Source organism: Anguilla anguilla, chromosome 12 (genome assembly GCF_013347855.1).
Source record: "Anguilla anguilla isolate fAngAng1 chromosome 12, fAngAng1.pri, whole genome shotgun sequence".
NCBI lineage: Eukaryota > Metazoa > Chordata > Actinopteri > Anguilliformes > Anguillidae > Anguilla > Anguilla anguilla.
The window spans coordinates 32,407,961-32,427,737 of NC_049212.1; the positions used below are offsets into that span (position 1 = coordinate 32,407,961).

General features: G+C 42.7%; 1 protein-coding gene across 1 annotated transcript in view; it reads left to right on the forward strand.

Moving 5' to 3' along the window:
• Positions 1–19,777, forward strand: part of LOC118210154 — a 158,747-nt gene that overhangs the window by 14,848 nt on the left and 124,122 nt on the right. Inside the window, exons 27-37 of the mRNA XM_035386094.1 lie at positions 136–337; positions 801–914; positions 1,182–1,241; positions 2,554–2,642; positions 4,513–4,717; positions 4,978–5,091; positions 5,351–5,401; positions 5,773–5,861; positions 6,106–6,307; positions 6,588–6,701; positions 6,943–6,996. Coding sequence (XP_035241985.1) covers positions 136–337; positions 801–914; positions 1,182–1,241; positions 2,554–2,642; positions 4,513–4,717; positions 4,978–5,091; positions 5,351–5,401; positions 5,773–5,861; positions 6,106–6,307; positions 6,588–6,701; positions 6,943–6,996 — 1,294 coding nt within the window. The remainder of the gene's footprint in view (positions 1–135; positions 338–800; positions 915–1,181; positions 1,242–2,553; positions 2,643–4,512; positions 4,718–4,977; positions 5,092–5,350; positions 5,402–5,772; positions 5,862–6,105; positions 6,308–6,587; positions 6,702–6,942; positions 6,997–19,777) is intronic.

The following is a 19,777-nucleotide window of genomic DNA, read 5'->3' on the forward strand; positions in this document are numbered from 1 at the left end:
TAAATGCGGTGGGCTTTGTCAGGGTTGGTGTGAAAACCTTCAGGATGGAAGATCTCCAGGTGCACGTTTCCATCAGTTGGTTACCACTGATTTAGTACATCCTGTAATAAAAGCTTATTGCTCTCTTTTGCCCAGCTTTGCCATCAACCTGCAGTATGGGGAACTGGAAGGCAGTGACATTGCCTTGCACTTCAACCCCCGATTCGATTCCAATGTGGTGGTGTTCAACACCTACCGGAATGACCAGTGGGAAAAAGAGGAGAGGGTCTATGAGATACCCTTCAAAAAGGATCAGAACTTTGAGCTGATCTACATTATCACACCAAACGGCTACCAGGTTGGAAAGACATGAAGTGTGTGTGTGTGTGTGTGTGTGTGTGTGTGTGTGTGTGATAGCGACAGGTGGCTGGTGGCAGGAACACCCAACAGCAATTTTGTAACATCTACCACCTTTTTAAGATCTAAGAGCACAGCCTACACCCATTGTAACTACCGACTTTAATGTAGTAGATGCACAAGATAATAATGTAGTGGAAACTCTGGACTATGTGTTCAGTCTGTACAGTTAAACTGGCTTACAAACAAACAAGCACTGCTTGGAGGCGGCACTGCTCTCTAAATCCAAAATGAACCTCCAAGTTCTCATGTCATTATTGTGTCCTTTGATGTCACTTTGTTTTACATTCAAATGTCATACATTTAATCCTCTTTACTGTTTTGTCAGAAATAAAAACAACTTGAAGAGGTATTTTGAATATTAGCCTTTCTTGATTCCTGGCCCTCCTCTCCGGCTCCTGTAGGTGGCCATAAACGGTCGTCAGTTCTACTTCTTTGAGCATCGCATGCCAGTGGATCACGTGAGCGCCGTGAAGATCATTGGGGACATCTCTGTGCAGACGGTCGACACAATTGGGGTGAGGAGGAGCAGCCTGCATTCTGAATTTAAATTAAGCCGTTAATTTTTTTTGGCAATTCAATCATCCTGTCATATTATGTCTTACACAGTACAGATTATATGTATTAGTTTTGTGTTTGCGTTTAGGTATTGGTATTTGTATTTTAGTATTTGTATTTCCTTGTTGACTTTTGACTATGCATGTAAGCATTTGCAGATGTGTTTGAATGAAAAGGTGCATTGTTTTGTGTTCCCCCAGCCACCCCTAAATTAGTTTGTGTTTCAGGGAGAAGTAGACGAAGAAGAGCAGGAGGGACTTCCAGATTTCGGAAGGCTAGTCATTAATGTGAGTACGCTGGTGTCCACACACATACACACACAAAAAACAGACACACGCACGCACACATGCACATGCACACATAGACACAGTGTTACAATTACATGAGACATTCGCGCGCGCACACACACACACCGATAATCTTTCCAGTTCTTTCATGATTGGTTGCTGGTTTCAAGTGATGGGAACCAGGTGGTCCTGGGAGTGGGGTTATGCCCGTGTGATTTCTTTATAAGCTCAGGGAAATGCACATCGGGGGTGTGGAAGGCAGGTGTAATGGCGAGCTAATGCGAAAGGGTTTTCAAAACTTGTGGAAGTTCTGCTCGAAGACATAGTGTTGGTGGCGTTTTGTTGAGTTTGCCTCATTTAGAGGAGTCCCGGGGACAAGATGAGACCCGGTGAGGCCCGAAGATGTAAACGGCCGCTTTTGAGTTATCTTCATGCCCGTAAACACGCCACATAGCCACCAAAGCACTTGCAGGCACCTTTGAGATTTTTCTGTTTTTTATTTTATTTTATCACGCCGATGTAAAACCAAATAGCACTTGCACGGAAAGTTCGGACTGACTTGGTCTTATTAAAAAAAGAAAAAGAAAAAGAGAAACAAAACTGAACTAAACCTAACCATAACCAGCAAAAGCTCTCCGCCTCAGATGGGGAAATCAAATTGGCCAGGGAAGTCGTACGTAAACCCCACGCTCAGGACCGGGTTTGATTCGGTTATTAATTTTCTTTCTAGCTAAAACCTTGCAGTACCCATCATACACAGACAGACAGACTTAAGCATACACACACACACACACGCACACAGACACACGCGTACACACACACACACACACAGACACACGCGCGCGCACACACACACACACACACACACTGACACACGCGCACACACACACTCAGACACACACACACATGCACACACACACACACAGACACACACACCCACACACTCACACACATGCACAGTTATACAGACACATACATGCAATTTCTTACTCACATCTCAGTGCCTGTGTTTTTCCACAGTGACTATGTTGCTACATTACACACACTCCTCCATCTCTCCACCAGCATTCTTATTCTTGTGAGCTGCTACAAATGCCGGTTCTTGTTTTTGACTTAAAATCATAACCCCCTTTAGACCCAATAAATCACGTGAGGAGAGATTTAACTGTAAATAGCTGGTTCAATGGATTGGTCTATTGCGTGATGACTGACATTGAAACCCAGCTGACCCTACAGCTCTCCAGCACCAGGGTTATGACTAACTGCTACACACAAACTGCATTGTATTAACCAAAGTTTTTTGCTTTTGCAGAAAATTCCACATGTGGGCCCCATCCACCGTTGTTTGAGGACGGGGATAGCTTTGTACTTCCAGGGCACGCTTCCCGAACAGACCAACAGGTGAGGAGCCCCTGCTTGCAGGGAATGAAGGAGGCTCTGTGTAACTCAAAAGGAGAGGACATTAGTCGCTTAGTAAGACTCTCATTCAGAGTGGTGCACAGAAGTGGAAAACATCAGTGTAACTCTCAGAAATACTAAAACACAATATCACCAAGAAGGCACAGAGGCCCACTAGTAATCTGTGTAAACAGTGTACTGTTAACCTAACTAATTGCAACTGGTATTATAAGCATCCAAGAAAGTACCACTAGACAGATGCTCTCTTAACACAGCTATAGCTATATGTTAGAGGAGGTCAGGGGAGCCATGGTGTAATCTAAGGTGAGTATGGAATGCACTGCATTGGAGTTTTACTTATCAGAATGTCTTCTGAAGGCAGTAGTACTTGTGACTGGTTCTATCAGACGCCCAATTAAAAAAAGAAGGAGGCAGGGCCTTTATTCAATATGTCTGGACAGCAGCCTCATATGCCCAAGTGGCAGCATTAGCCCCTTGTAGATTTTAGTGTTGTGGTTACCGTCATAGTCCCTTCAGATGGAGACCTGGGTTTGAGGTTCACCAAATACTTTCCATTGCTCTCTATTTCACTCACTTAAAAAAAGTAAAAAATAAATTCAATAACACGTCAAGATGGTTGATATTATTCGGTTCTGTCCAAAAGAAAGGGGTTTGGGGGAATGCCATCTTAATTTCAGTTGTTTTCAAATTTTTGTCATTTAAATTTCACTGATGTCCCTCATCTAACAAAACATAAAAACAGGTCATTTGCCCTAACCTAATATATTTACGTCTTGATGGGAGATCAAACTTCTTCCACCTACTCCTTGTCCTGATTGATAACATGTAATGTTGCCCTCAGAAGGCATTCTAGTCATTGACAGTATATAAATGGACGACGAGACGTCGCTATTGTCAATGGGCGAGAGTGGAGGTCGATTGTATAACTTCATGACTGGCCTCTGATGCAATGGATACTGGGAATGAACAAGATTGCGCAGGTACCAGGTCTCTGGTTTATGATACAAATTATGTACTCCTTGTAGTAGCTGCGCTGTAGAATTAGTTCAGCAAAATCATCATGATTCACAAATCATCCTAGACATTTTTATATATGAAATTATACCTCATATTCTTGAAATAACTTGCTATAATATGTAGTGTGGATGTGTAGTGTAGTATGTAGTTTCTCACTTTCCATACAGCAAACCTCCATCAGAGTGTCAGGATTTTTAGGGAGCTTATTCTTCAAACATTACAGCACAGTCCTCCGTGGTTGCTGATTTATGAAGTAATTATTTGCATATGGAAAATGTATGGGAGGTGGGGTCAGGCACACGGGAGGGAGGGGACATATGCACAGAATGGTCTGGGGTCCGACTGGTGTTTAGGGTCTGATGATCTTTTGAAGATGTAATAGAAAACAGAGCAGTTTGTCTAGCTGCCCAGTAGGCTAGGGCCAGGTAGCCAGTGGAGGGAGCTGAGAAGGAGAGTGACATGGCTGAGCCTGGGGAGATTGTAGGTCAGTTGAGCAGCAGCGTTCTGGACGAACTGCAGAGTCCTAATGGCGGAGACAGGGGGCCCAGCAAGGAGGGAGTTGGAGTAGTCCAGGCAAGAGAACATGACTACAAATGCGTGGAACTATCATATGTGACTTCCTGATTTCACCCAGTCATTTTGTTGTTTTGGGGATCAAAATTTTTAAACTGGTTGAAACAAGTTGGTGATGGACAGCTCACTACAGCTACACCAACCTGAAACCAACAGTAGCAAAGAAGTAGAGAGGATTGAAGGAGTATTGTAAAAGGTGTGTATCTTTGCTGGTGACTTGAAGCTGTAATAAAACCTATTTGCTCTCTCTCGCCCCCTACAGTTTTGCCATCAACCTGCAGTTTGGGCAAATGGAAGACTGTAACAAAGCCTTACACTTCAACCCCCGGTTCACGCCCTGTGAGGTGGTGGTGTTCAACACCTTCCGGAATGGTAGCTGGGAACAGGAAGAGAGAGTCTTCAAGATGCCCTTTACTCCAGGGGAGGAGTTTGAGATCATCATCCTTGTCACATCACAGGGCTTCCAGGTCAGAAAGACAGGAACTGTGTATATAACTCTTTGTTTATACATATGTATGCCTTGTGTGTGTGTGTGTGTGTGTGTGTGTGCGTATGTTTGCATTCACTTAATGTCTCCTTACTGCAGAGGAATTATAATCCCGTTTATTGGAGGAGGGCAAGATATTCCATTGACAGTCTGAATGCTTCAGAAGAGAAAAGTAACAATAACAGAAATTTTGAATCATCATCTTTTTTGACTCCCTGCTGTCCTGTACGGCTTCCGCAGGTGTATGTAAATGGTGAAAAGTTCTATCTGTTCCTGCACCGCATGCCCATGGAGCTTGTGAGTGGCATAAACATCGCTGGGGATGTCTCCATGGAGACCATCGACATGAAACAGGTGAGGTGGAGGGGAGGAATTTAAGCATTTAACAAATGTTCATCTTCCACTGCGCACATTTTTGTAATTAAGACAATTAAGACTGCATTTTAGTTTTGTGGTGTTTGTATTTGCATTCAAGCAGTTGTGTTTACATTTAGGCATTTGCATTTGAATTTTTGCATTTGTGTTTGCATTTAAGAAGTTGTAGATATGTTTGGATTAAGAGGTACATTGTTTCATGTTCACATGCCCACTCGTATTTGGGTTTGTGTTTCAGCAAGAACCAGAAGAAGTGGAGAAGAAGCCAGAAGAGAAGGTGGTGCTTCGTGTGAGTATGCTGGCCTGTCTTCTCGCACGCATACACACATACATTTTCTCACTCTCTCTCTACACACTGACTGTGCCACTACATTACCAACACATCTCCATTTGTACTATGTTGCAATGGGCCGATGGATTCACAACCCTGGTCCTTGTGAGCTGTAAGGTTACTAATTTTTTTTTAAATTTTATTCCATTAGACCCACTAAACCTGATAGGATGAGTTAACTGTGTCATCAGTTGGATATAGTGTTTGATAGATTACATGATGATTGGCAGCAAAAACCAGTAGACCCTACAGTTCTCCAGCACCAGGTGTTGTGAACCACTGCGACAGACAAGCTGCTCTGTATTAATCCAAGTTTCTGTGTTGTGCAGAGCATCTCTGATGTGGGACCTATCTATGGCGGTTTGAGGCCGGGAATGTCTATTTACTTCAAGGGAACAGTTCCCGACGATGCCAGCAGGTGAGGAGCTGGCCATGAACAATACTGCATGCAACTGGGCCGAGGCACTATTTTGAGGCGGAAATATGAACGCGATGTCGAAGATCCAAAAATGTGTGACAAGAAACACTACTGTGGCATTGTGCATCCTGTATTGTAATAATGTACCAGAAACTCTTGGTACCAACAGGTAAATTGTAGTATCTTAGCTGGCGACTCAACAAAAACTAATTAAATCTTCCTTTTTCTCTGTCGCACCCGGCAGGTTCAGCTTAAACCTGCATAGTGCGGAGCCTGAAACCTATGACAACATCTTCCACTTCAACCCCCGGTTCGATTCCAGTGTGGTAGTGTTCAACACCTACAAGAATGGCGGCTGGGAAAATGAGGAGAGGCCCACTGAGATGCCCTTCCATACAGGAGAGGACTTTGAGGTCCTCTACATCATCACCTCAGAGGGCTACCAGGTCAGAAAGACAGGAACTATGTGCTGGCAAGCATATGTGCATTTGTACTTTTTGTATATATGTGCACTGCATGTGAGAGTGTGTTTGTGTTGGTGTGTTAGCATTTGCATTTGTGTGTATAATGTGCATACATGTAATACTTGCTTTTTGCAGATTAATGTAATCCCATTTGCCGGAATCGACCATGATATTCAATTGATAAATCATTTACAGAATCGTTTATAAAAATTATAAATCACAGCCTTTCTTGACTCCCTTTCATTCTGCCTGGTACCTTCAGGTGAAAGTGAACGGTAATGACTTCTACTTCTTCAAGCACCGCATCCCATTAGAGAAAGTGGCTATCATAAGGGTCTTTGGGGATGTCTCAGTGCAGATTGTTAACATCATTGAGGTGAGTTGGAGCAGAGTGCATTCTACATTTAATGTACGCATTTGAGTTCAGGCACTCAACAGATCTTCTGAGCAAGTGTCTCATATAACACCCATTCTTACATGAGAGCATTTGCACTTGCCTTTCGCCATATGTATTCACATTTAAGAATTTGTATTTACATTTGAAATACATTTGAATTGATTTAGAGGTGCATCATTTTGTGTTCCCCAAACCACCACTAACTGAGTTTTTGTTCCAGGGAGGACAAGAAGGCATACCAGAACAACTAAGTCTAGGAAATATTGTGGTTAATGTAAGTATGCTGGTCTCTCACACACACATTTCAGTCCCTCTGTATTATTACACACTGACACCCCTCCATCTCTACATCCAACCAACAGATTGGCAACCTTTGTGAATCACAGGGCGTGCTAGTTTTTTGTATTAAAATTGAAAGCCCCCATTGAACCAGTAATCCAGTTGAAGTGAAGTGACAAACTGCTCTGTATTAATCCCAGTGTTTGTGTTGTGCAGACAATCCCACATGTTGGGCCCATCTATGGCGGTGTGAGGAAGGGGATGTATCTGTACTTCCGGGGAAAGATTGATGATGACATCAGCAGGTTAGGAACCATCTACTGGCAATTGAGTGCAGACTGGGGCTAAGACACAGGGCTCATTCCAATTGCTTATTTTTGCTTCCTTGCATCCTGTCCTCGCTTAGCTTCACCCCTTGGAGAATGCAAGGAAAGGACGCGAGGATGGAGGAATTGAGGAAATGTGTATTAGGCAAATGGCGATGTTTCCTTGCTCAAGCATCCTACAGGAGCCTCCATGTTCCACCCTCCTAGCTGAGGCTGAGCACATTCCACATGTTTAATTGATGTCACACACTGAAGTCAGTTGTGACTCGCTGTTGATTTAGAATGAGTGTTTCAGCAGCCTGGTTACCTCTTGCTCTGATGTTTTTTGCTTGCATGTTTAACAGGATGATATCCCATTTTCGGTAGATCATCCAGATATACACATCCGTGCATTGTGCATTACAAGTTCCATCTCCCTACCAATGAATTCAGAACAATCTGATTTGAGGCATCTTCTGTGCATTCATTTAGAAGTGTGATGAACAATATGGGGGTAAGGGACGTTCTGTATTTTAGTATACTTTGAGAACTGCTCATACCAACCAGGCCCTGCATTTAAGATACAGAGAGAACTTAGGGAGCGTGACTGTTAGAGCTGAGAATCTCATCTGGTGACTCACAGAAACCTGTAATTAAACTTCCTTGCTGACTGTTGCCCTCTGCAGGTTCAACATCAACCTACAGTATGGGGAGAAGGAAGACTGTGAAAAAGCCTTACACTTCAATCCCCGGTTTGAGCCTACACAAGTGGTGGTGTTTAACACCTTCCGGAATGGCACCTGGGAAAAGGAGGAGAGGGTTGATGAGATGCCCTTCACTAAGGGAGAGGACTTTGAGCTGGTCATCAATGTCACTCCAAAGGGCTACCAGGTCAGAAGGATAGGAACTGTGATTATGTGCATGTGTGTGTATTTGTAATTTGTTTGTATATTTGTGTCTTTGCATTTTTTGGTTTGGATTTGCATTTATTAAGTGCATACAGGTAGTGCCTCCTTTCTCCACATGAATGTAATCTTATTTTCTGGAGCCGTCCTGAAATAAACCCATATTGTGACATAGGCAGTAGCTCTGCCAGAACAGAACTGTACTGCAGCCACCTTCAACTCCTGCTTGTTTCAGGGGCTAGTTTATCTCTCCACACAAATGGATATATAAATGATAATAACAATGTCCCATCAGGGTCTGTTTTGAACCATGCTCTGACGTGACCACATATGCATCTGTGGATGTGGTCTATGTGTTAATACAGGCCTGTACTGGAGTAGGGCCTGATATTGTATTGACCGTTTGAATGCTTTGGAGCAAAACAATATATATAAAAAAATGACATTGATTGAGATTTTGAATGTAATCCTTTCTTGACTCTCTGGCTTTTACAGTTCATCGTAAACGGTCGTCTGTTCTATTTGTTCATGCACCGCATGCCAGTGGAGCAAGTGAGCACCCTGGCCATTGATGGGGACATCTCCATTGAGTCCATCAACACGATTGGGGTGAGAAAGAACAGTGTTTATTCTGTTCTGTAACTTTGTCTTTTACTAATAGGTCTACAGGTACCCTAAAAAATGTCTTAATATGCTAATTATTTAATGAAGTCATTTTGTTTTCCATGCACACGTAGGCTTTTGTAATTACATTTAAGAATTTTTATTTACCTTTAGCTATTTGCATTTGAGTTTAGAATTTGAAACACTATATGCTTTTCTGTTCCCCCACCCACCGCTAACTGAGTTTGTATTTCAGAGCGGACCAAGAGGCATTCTGGGATATCGAGGTCTAAGAAATATATTGGTTACTGTAAGTACACTGTTCAGTCAAAACACACACACACAAACACACACTCTCACACACACACACACTCAGTCTTTATATATCTCACATTCACCGTCACTCTTTGAGCCTTTCCCTTGCACATCTCTGCGCCTCTGTGTTATTACACACTGACTGTACTCACACCCTCCATCTGAATCACTGCATCCTGTTGCAATAGACCAGCGGTAACCAGCCCTGTTCCTGGAGATCTACCTCCCGGTTTTTCTCTGACCCTAGCAAAGCACACCACATTCAACAGCTAGAGATCTTGTTGAGCTGCGAATTAGTAGAGGCAAGTGTGCCAAATTAGGGTTGAAATGCAAACCTATAGGACAGTAGACCTCCGGAAACAGGGTTGGTTACCACTGCATAGACTAATGAATTTGCATAGTAATAAATACATTTATTACTATGTATAGGTTGAGGTGATGACTTTTTAATGTGTAAGAATGTTTACTTTAAAAAACCAATAAAAGACAAAGTCTCCAGCACCAGGGTTATGAACCTCCTGTCTCAGACAAACTGCTCGATATTAACCCCAGTGTTTGTGTTGTACAGAAAATCCCACACGTGGGGCCCGTCTTCGGGGGTTTGAGGACTGGGACGTATCTCTACTTCCGTGGAACAGTTCCCGAGACAATTAAAAGGTGAGGAGCTTCTGCTGGCCGTGGAAGAATGGGGTGGAAGAATGACTGAGTAGATCGAAAAATGCGTACAGGCTCTCGGTGACTTCCTGATCTCAGCCATTTTTTTTCTATTTTGTTCTATTTTGGGGATCAAAATCCTTACATTCGTTAAAACCAGTCAATGACTGACAGCTCTTTATAGCTCTACCGATTATGTAATTCGTTACACTTTATGACCCCATCGCTAGTGCAGTTTTGCTTGCTTAGTCTCTCTGTGGTATCCATTGTGGCATAGAATAAAGGACACTGCTGTGACCATTTATCAAGCCGTGACTCGCATAAATTTGAATGGAGCTCTTCGGCAAATGTGTGTACTGTGGGATTGTACATTTATCTCATTAACACTCCCAATCTGATCTAATAAGGAGGCCAGGGATTTGGGGGATCATGTGTTGCTAATTGGGAGATAATGAGGCAATGATAGACAAAATTATCTGCAGTTTTCTGTATACGTTTCTAAGTCCTCCCATCAGATTATTTTCTTAGACAACATTGAGTTACAGGGTTCATCGATATTGGAGTGAATCCTCTGATTGTGTTCTAGAAACTGAGAGTTCAGCTAAAATAGCACACCCTGGGAGGGCCTGCCTGATTAAATTAAGGACGTCATTAAAACATTGTCCCACTGTGTAAGTGCTGTGCTTAGAGTATAGCGGGACTCCAGCACACCTGTGACTTTCACCCCATTATTTGGCATTTGATATTAAATTAATGAGACACTCTGATGTCACGTGAAAGATTCTTGAGTTATTGAATCTATCAATGAGCAGACTATCAGTGTGATGCTGTTCGCTTGGATGTTTTAGAGAATGAAGCCACACATCCTCTAGATACTGTACATTTTTTTACTTTACAAGTTCCGTCTAGCTTCCAACTAAGTCCCAACATTCCAATTTGGTGCAGCTTCTGAAAATTCATTAAGGGCCATGATAAAGTACAGTACTGTGACATGGGACTTTCTGCATTTTAATAAAGCACCAGAAACGTCTGTTACCAACCAGAACCTCCTGTAGTTCAGAAGCAGAGAGAGTTTCTTATGTGGTGGTCACGTCCTAGAACCTGTGATGAAACTTCCTTGATCTCTGTCGCTCCCTGCAGCTTCTTCATCAACCTGCAGTACGGGCAGAGGAAAGGATGTGACATCCCCTTCCACTTCAAACCCCAGTTTGAGCCCCATGAGGCGGTGGTGTTCAACACCTTCCGGAACGGCAAATGGGACACTGTGGATGTGGTCCGTCAGATGCCCTTCACAAAAGGGAAAGAGTTTGAGCTGGCCATCATCATCATCTCAGAGGGCTACCAGGTCAGGACAGGAACTGTGTGTCTGTGAGCACAAGTGTGTATTTGTAATTTTGTTGTATTGGTGTGCATTGCATGTACTGTATGTGTCTGTTCATATCTGTGTGTCTGCATTCTGTATTTATGTGTATACATTTGTGTAATACTTCCTTACTGCAGAGGAATGTAATCTTGTTTACTGGAGTGGGGCACGATATTCAGTTCATGGATGGAATGCTTTGGAGTAAAACGATAACTTTAACAGAATTGTTTTGCAAAAGCAACCTTTCTTCACTCTCTGCCTTTCTCTCTGGCTCCTGCAGGTCGTCGTGAACGGTCGTGTGTTCTACCTGTTCAAGCACCGCATGCCAGTGGAGCACATTGGTGCCCTAGCGATTGAGGGGGACGTCACCATCCAGGCCGCCGACATGCTCGTGGTGAGGAGGAGCAGAGCGCATTCTTTAAAAATCCAATTTCAAGTGTCTTTCAAGCGCACTTTTACATTTAAGTGTCCACAAGTTACTTGCCTTTCGACGTTTGCGTTTTACCATTTGTATTTGCCTTTTGGTATTTGCATTTTTTTAGGTATTTGTAATTGCATTTTTAGCATTTGCATTTCCATTTCAGGGTTTGTCGATATGATATGGTTTTGTTTTCCCCTGCCAGCTCCTAACTGGAGTTTGTGTTTCAGGGAGGTGAAGGAGGTGTGCATCCAAGTCTAGGAAAGATGGTTGTGACTGTGAGTATGCAGGCCTCGCTCCACACACACACACGCAATAAACAAAGTGAGGTCAGTCAAATTTGTGATCCACTGCTTAAATTGATCCATCACTTCTTTGCTGTTCAAAAATGACCCTGCAGCCCTCCATCTGTATTCTGTTGAAATAGGCCATGGGATTCACAATCTTGGACCTTTTGAGCTATTTTGTTTTTGCCTTAATCAATACTTTTACACCCAGTATAAAGCAGGTTATCTGACTTCACTCTGTGATCAGCTGTTTTAATTGATTGATCAATTAAATTTGACAGTGACAGACAGTGCGATTGATAGCTCTCCAGCACCAGGGTTATGAACCACTGTAACTGACAAACTGATTTGTATTTGTTTTGTACAGAAAATCCCGCACGTGGGGCCCGTCTATGGCGGTTTGAGGTCTGGAATGTATCTGTACTTCAAGGGAACCATTCCCCAACAGATCAGCAAGTGAGGAGTCCTTTCCCTTTAGTCAATCAGCGGCCTCTTACCCTTATGTTATTCAGCTTGTACGTTTCAGAAAATGAAACCCCATATTCTTTTGATCGATCAGACATTCATCTGTATATTCTTAAAATTACATGTTCCCCACTGATTGAAGCCACAGCATTCCAACTGATGCATTTACTGAAGATTCATTCAAGGGCATGATCAACAGCAATACTGTGGCAATGACCTTTCTGCATTGTAATAAATAAACTCCTGTAGTTATTCCACATAGAGGTTGCCAGGGCTGAGGAGGATTGTGAATACAGAGTGTCTCATCTTACATTACATTACAGGCATTTAGCAGACGCTCTTATCCAGAGCGACTTACACAATGTTTTACATAAGATTTACATTACATCTATTTATACATCATCTGGCGGCTCAGTGGGGTCTACAGTTAATCTTCCCCTGCAGGTTCCACATCAACCTGCAGTAATAGTTGAGCATCTTATCTGGTTACTCTCATGAATCTTTGATGAAACTTTCCTTGCTCTCTGTTGCCCCCTACAGTTTTGCCATCAATCTGCAGTATGGGCAGGTGGAAGGATGTGACATAGCCTTGCACTTCAACCCCCGGTTCGATCCCTCAGAGGTGGTGGTGTTCAACGCCTTCCAAAACGGCAACTGGCAACAGGAGGAGAGGGTCGATGCGATGCCCTTCACTAAGGGAGAGGACTTTGAGCTGCTCTTAATTCTCACCTTACGTGGCTTCCAGGTCAGAAAGACAGGAACTGTGTATTTGTGTGCACATGCAATTATTGGTCCTTTTGAAATTGTATGTGCATGGCACATATGAGAGTGTATGTGTGCGTGTCTGTATAGCATTTGTGTGTTTAGTGTGCATACGTGGAATACTACTTCAGCCAAATATAATGTAATTTACATGGAGTCGGGCATAATATTACTTTGACAGATCGAATGCCTGAGAAGGAGGGAAAAAAAGACAAAACATCAATGCACAGTTTTAGTCAGACTTTCTCGATTCTCTCCGGATCCTGCAGGTGAACGTAAACGGTCGCCAGTTCTACTTGTTCAAGCACCGCATGCCGGTGGAGCACGTGAGTGCCATCAAGATCATTGGGGACGTCTCTGTTCAGAACGTTGACATGACTGAGGTGAGGAGGAGAAGCGTGCATTCTACATTTAAATTTGGCCTTTTACTTTTACACATATAAAACGTCCGGTTATGAAGCATCTTACACAGTGCACGTTTTTACATTTAAGTCTTTGTGTTTGCCTCTTTGCACTTTTATTTTGTATTTTATATTTTCATTTTGGCATTTGTCTGGATCAGGAGCAGCATTGTTTTTTGTCCCCCTGTCCACCCCTAACTGAAATTGTGTTTCAGGGAGGACAAGAAGAGGAACAACCAGATGAAGAACAGACAGTGGTTAGTGTCAATTTGCCGGCCTCTCACAGAACACACAGATAAACCCAATCACAAATATGAATTATATATATACATTCAGAGACACATTTTCTCTCTCACTCTCTGACACACACACACACACTTACATCTCAGTCCCTCAGTTTTCATACACTAACTGTTTTGCTGCATTACTCACATCCTCCATCTGCATTTTGTTGTAATAACAGACCAACTGAATCCAAATCCTGGTTCCTGTGAGTGGCAGGTTTGCTGCTTTCTCTTAAATTGTCAACCCATTTAGACACAGTAAAGCTGGTAAAGTGAAGTCACCCTATGAGCAGCTGCTTCTATTGATTGATTTATTGAGTGCTGATTGACAGTGAAACCCAGCAGACCCTGCAGCTCTCCAGCACCAGGATTATGAACCACTGCGACCAGACAAACAGCTCTGTATTAATCCCAGTGTTTGTGTTTCACAGCAAATCCCACACCTGCGATCCGTCCGTGGTGGTTTGAGACCCGGGATGTATCTGTACTTCAAGGGCACCATTCCCCAAAACATAAAAAGGTGTGGAGCAGTTTCTTCATAGTCGATCAGTGGCATTTGATCTATCACATACTCATGTCTGTATTCTTAGCAATACATCTTCTATCTGCTGATGAAACCAAACCAAAACAAGGGTCATGACGAAGAACAGTAGTGTGCAATAAATATTATTATTATTGTTCCATAATATGGTAAAGAACCGAAAAATCCTTCTACCAATCATAACCTCTTTCATTTAAAATTTCAGGCAGATTGAAGGCCTGAATTATATTATATTATAAAAGCTAAGAATCTTATCTGGTGACAGTGAGAAATCACTGATGAAAACCTTGCTCTCTGTTACCTCCTACAGATTCTCTATCAACCTGCAGTACGGGCAGACGAAAGACACTGACATAGCTTTACATTTCAACCCACGATTCGACGGCGAAGAGGTTGTTGTGTTCAACACCTTGCGGAACGGCAACTGGGAAAATGAGGAGAGGCCCACTGAGATGCCCTTCCGTAAAGGAGAGGACTTTGAGGTCTTCATCTTTGTCACCACAACAGGCTACCAGGTCAGACAGACAGGGAGAGTGAGAGAGTGGAGTGAGTGAGTGAGTGAGTGTGTATATTTGTGTGTCTGTGTATTTGTGTGTGCGTGCGCATGTGCGCTTATTTGTACTTTTTAAATTACGTGGCAGGTATGTTTTTGTGTGTATGCAATTTCATGTGAATTGTGTGCATACTGTACTTGTAAAATCTCCTTACTGCAGAGGAGTAAAGTCTAATTTCCCACGGGAAGGCCTGCTATCCAGTTGGCTTCATATGTAATTTGCAGATTGAATTGTTTGGAGGAAAGAAAAATATTGATAGAAATTTGGAATAGCAGCTTTCTTGACTCCCTGCTTTGCTCCCCAATTCCTGCAGGTCAATGTAAACGGTCGTCAGTTCCACTTGTTCAACCACCGCATGCCGGTGGACCAAGTAAGTGCTCTGAACGTTGTTGGGGACGTCACCATGGACACCATCAACTTAATCCGGGTGAGGAGGAGCCGTGTACATTCTATATTTAAATTTAGCTGTTTACTTTTACATTTTGTGCACATCCATATTTGTATTTTTACATTCGTAATCAAACTTAGCCCTTTGTAGAATTGATTGGATTTGTAGGTGCATTTTTTTCGTCTTCTCCCACCCACGCTTAAATGAGTTTGTGTTTCAGGGAGGACCAGGAGGTGTACCAGGGCAACTAGGTCTAGGGAAGGTGGTGGTCACTGTGAGTATGTTAGCCATTCACTGCACACAAACACACGCACATACGTGCTCATACACGTACACACTAACACATAAAATTCAAGAACCTTACATTCTTTTTCTCTTTATCTTTCTCTCAAAAACATGCTTATAGAATACATTTTTACAAACTAACTTTGCTCCACATCTCCATCTGCATTCTGTTGGAGCTACGTGTTTGCTGGATTTTGTTACTGCCTTAAAGTGCTCAACCCCTTTTGACACAGTCCAGGTGAACAGCATTATGTGTGTTCTCAACTGCTTTAATGTACTGATCTAGCATTGTTTGGCATACAAACTGCTTTGTATAAATCCCAGTGTTTGTGTTATGCAGAAAATTCCACATGTGGGGCCTGTCTACGGTGGTTTGAGGCCAGGGATGTACCTGTACTTCTGGGGAACCATTCCCCATACAATCGAAAGGTGAGGTCCCATGAAGGGTACTGCAGAGAATATGGCCAAGACACTGGTCCAAACAGTACACATTTTTGCCATTTTTCTCCCATTTTCTCCCCAAATTAGTTTAATAAAACTCTGTACACTTTTATTAAGGTTTATTTATCTGCTTGTACATGAATGTTGCTGAAATGAACACGACTCTTAACAAATATAAGCATGGCAGCTACCATTACAGTATATCAGTATGTGAATGTGCATTAAAAGGATGTACTTATTACCATCAAATTTTATTTCAGATGTAACATTGAAAAGAAATTGTCAAATTTGTCTAGGATAAAAGCCACGGAAATGAACTGACATTCTGTGACCCGCTGAAGGCTATTTAGCTTCTGGGGAGGATACTATGTGTGATAATAACCTACTGAAACAAATGGGAAATAATAACTCTATGAAGCAACGCAATCATTTCACGAATCTACGGAAAAGTTTCTGAATTAGCCTATGGAAGATGCAGTGAACTGGCAATAGAAGGAAGGCTACCACAGCATAGCTACTATATACAGTATGAGGTCAATTAGTGCTCTGTATGTTCAGCCATTGGGCAAATCAGGATTCTGGAATTACACTAAATTGTTATGTTTGTGTACTATATTCTTTGATCTAATGTTGCCGATTACAAATTAGTATCTCAATGCAAATCGAAATGTCAGGTACATGTTTGAATACTGTAGTCTACGTGCAACAATGTGCCCTTGAAAATATTTTGTAGCTTTAAATGGGCTGACCCTGCGTACATTCTGCGATTGGCTATGTGACCATTTGTGGGCTCAGCAAAATGTGACTATTATAGAGATGTTTCATCCATAACTTTGATGATGGAGAAAGAGATTAGCTGTTCAAATTGTCTCCATACCTCCTCATTCTCTCCTTTCCTGAAATCATCTCCTCCCCTCATTTCTTCCACATACTTCCAGGTAGGAGATAAGTTGTAGTAGGGGAGTGAAGGTGAGGAGCGGGTTGCACTCATTTGGTGACTCAATAGAATCTGTGAAATAACTTTGTGGTTGCTTATCGCCCTCCGCAGATTGTAGGACTCGAGTATCTCATCCGGTCACTTCCTGGAACTTGTGATAAAACTTCCTTGCTCTCTGTCTGTGCAGCTTCCACATCAACCTGCAGTGTGGGCAGATATCAGGATGTGACAAAGCCCTCCATTTCAACCCTCGGTTCCAGCCCTCGGAGGTGGTGGTGTTCAACAGCTTCCGGAGCGGCAACTGGGAAACTGAGGAGAGGGTCGATGTGATGCCCTTCCAAAAGGGGGGCAGATTTGAGCTGTTCATCATTGTCACCTCGGAGGGCTACCAGGTCAGAAGGATTTGTACTGTGTATTTGTATTTTTTTTTGTTTACTGCAGAGAAATATGATTTTGTTTACTGGAGTAGGTCCTCATATATTTCATTTACAGATTGAATGCTTTGGATGAAAAAGGAACAATAATAGAAATATTGAATCCTGGCCTCTCTTGACTCCCTGTCTTCCTCTTTGGCTCCTGTAGGTGGTCGTAAATGGCCGTCCATTCTACTTGTTCAAGCACCGCATACCGGTGGAGCATGTGACTGCCGTTAAAATCGGTGGGGACGTGTCTGTGCAGACCATCAACACGATCATGGTGAGGAGGAGCAGCATTCTGCATTTATAGTGGAATTTGCATTGAGGCACTTAGCAAATCCTGCTTGTTGTCCTGAAAGTTTCTTACTCAGTGCAGATGTTTATATTGAAACCTCTGCATTTAGGCATTTTGTCTTTTGTGTATGCTGTTAGGCATTTGTAGATATTATTGGGTTTGTGGGAGGGTTGTTTTTTTTTCCCTATCATGCCGCTAACTGAGTTTGTGTTTCAGAGTGGACCAAAACAGGGACAACCGGGTCTTGGAAAGATGGTGATTACTGTGAGTACACTGGCCTTTCACTGCACAAACACACTCAATCCCACAGCCATCCACATAAACACACACGTTTCTCTCTGTCTTTCTCATTCTTTCATGCATTCATATCTCAGTGCCTTTGTGTTTTTCCACAATTCCTGTGCTACTGCTTTACTCACGCCCCTCCATCTGTATTCTCTTACAGTAGACCGGTGGATTCAATTCATAACCTTGATTCTTTTGTACCATAAGGTTACTGGTTTTTGTTTTTTACTTGAAATGATAGACGTTGTTAACCTCTTGAGGCCCAGCATGGTCAGCTGCTTTCAATTGACAGTTAAACACAGCAGAACCTGCAGCTCTCCAGCACCGCTGCAACACACAAACTGCTCTGTATTAATCCCAGTGTTTGTGTTGCACAGTCCATCCCTCATGTTGGGCCCGTCTACGGTGGTTTGAGGCCGGGGATGTCTCTGTTTTTCCGAGGAACTGTTCCCCAGAACATCAACAGGTGAGGAGCCCCAGCTGACTAGGAAGGCTACAGCAGTGGATGGGGCAGAAACACTAGTTTGTGCTGGATCAATTAATGCAGCTTAGCAGGAGAAAAAATTCATGAAGATCGGAAGGCCAGAAACATACCCTATGTATTTAAGTTTCCGGCCTAAGAGCTAAACGTCTTATCTGGTCGTAGGAATCTGCCATAAGACTTCCTTGCTCTCCGCTGCCCCCTGTAGGTTCAGCATCGACCTGCAGTGTGGGGAATTTGATGGATGTGACAAAGCCTTACACTTCAACCCTCGGTTCAAGCCCTCAGAGGTGGTGGTGTTCAACTCCTTCCGGAATGGCAAATGGGAAAAGGAGGAGACAGTCGATGAGATGCCCTTTGAACCAGGGGAGAGCTTTGAGCTGCTCATCATGGTCACCTCAAAGGGCTACAAGGTCAGAAGAACAGGAACAGTTTATGTGTGCCCGCATGTGTATTTGTATTTTTGTATGTGTGTGCATTGCGTGTTTGTGTATATTGTCTGTGTGTGTGCATTGTGGTCATACAGGTAATACATATTTATTGCAGAGACATAAAGTCTTGTTTAGTGTAGAAGGGAATATTCAATTAACAGACTGAATGCATTAGAAAATGAAATAAGATAATGAAATATGACATTTTAAATGGCTGACTTTATTTTTTTTTACTTCTTGCCTTCCACTCTAACCCCTTCAGGTGAAAGTAAACGGCCGTGTGTTTTACACATTCCTGCACCGCATGCCAGTGGTGTACGTGAGTGCCGTAAAGATTGCTGGAGACATCACCATGGAGACCGGCGACATCACCGAGGTGAGGAGGAGAGCTTGAATTCTTCATTCAAATTTTTAGCATTGAAAAGTTCCTCTCCAAAGTGTATAACACAACACACAGTTTCATATAGGGTTTAATTTGTATGATAATTTTAGCATTTAGCTATGCATTAGGTTTGTATTTACACATTTTCTTGGTTCATTTGAGCAATTCTGTTTTCTTCTATGTATTTGTAGATATAATTGGATTTGGATGTCTAATGTATTGTGTTTCACCACCCACCCCTAACTGAGTTTCTGTTTCAGGGAGGAGACGAGGAAGCAGAGAAAGAAAAAGTGATTCCTGTGAGTACACTGGCCTCTCGTTTCTCTCCCTCTCCCTCTCTCTCTCGCACAAACACACACACACACAACTCAGCCCCTCTGTTTTACACACTGACAGTGCTACTACATTACTCACACCCTCCATTCGCATTCTGTTGGAACAGACCAACAGATTCGCAACCCTTTGTCCTTGTAAGCTGCAAGGTATGCTGCTTTTTGTTTTTACCTAAATATCGCCAACCCATTTTGATCCAGTTAACCGGGTGAGGTGAGTCACCTGTGTGATCAACAGCTTTAATT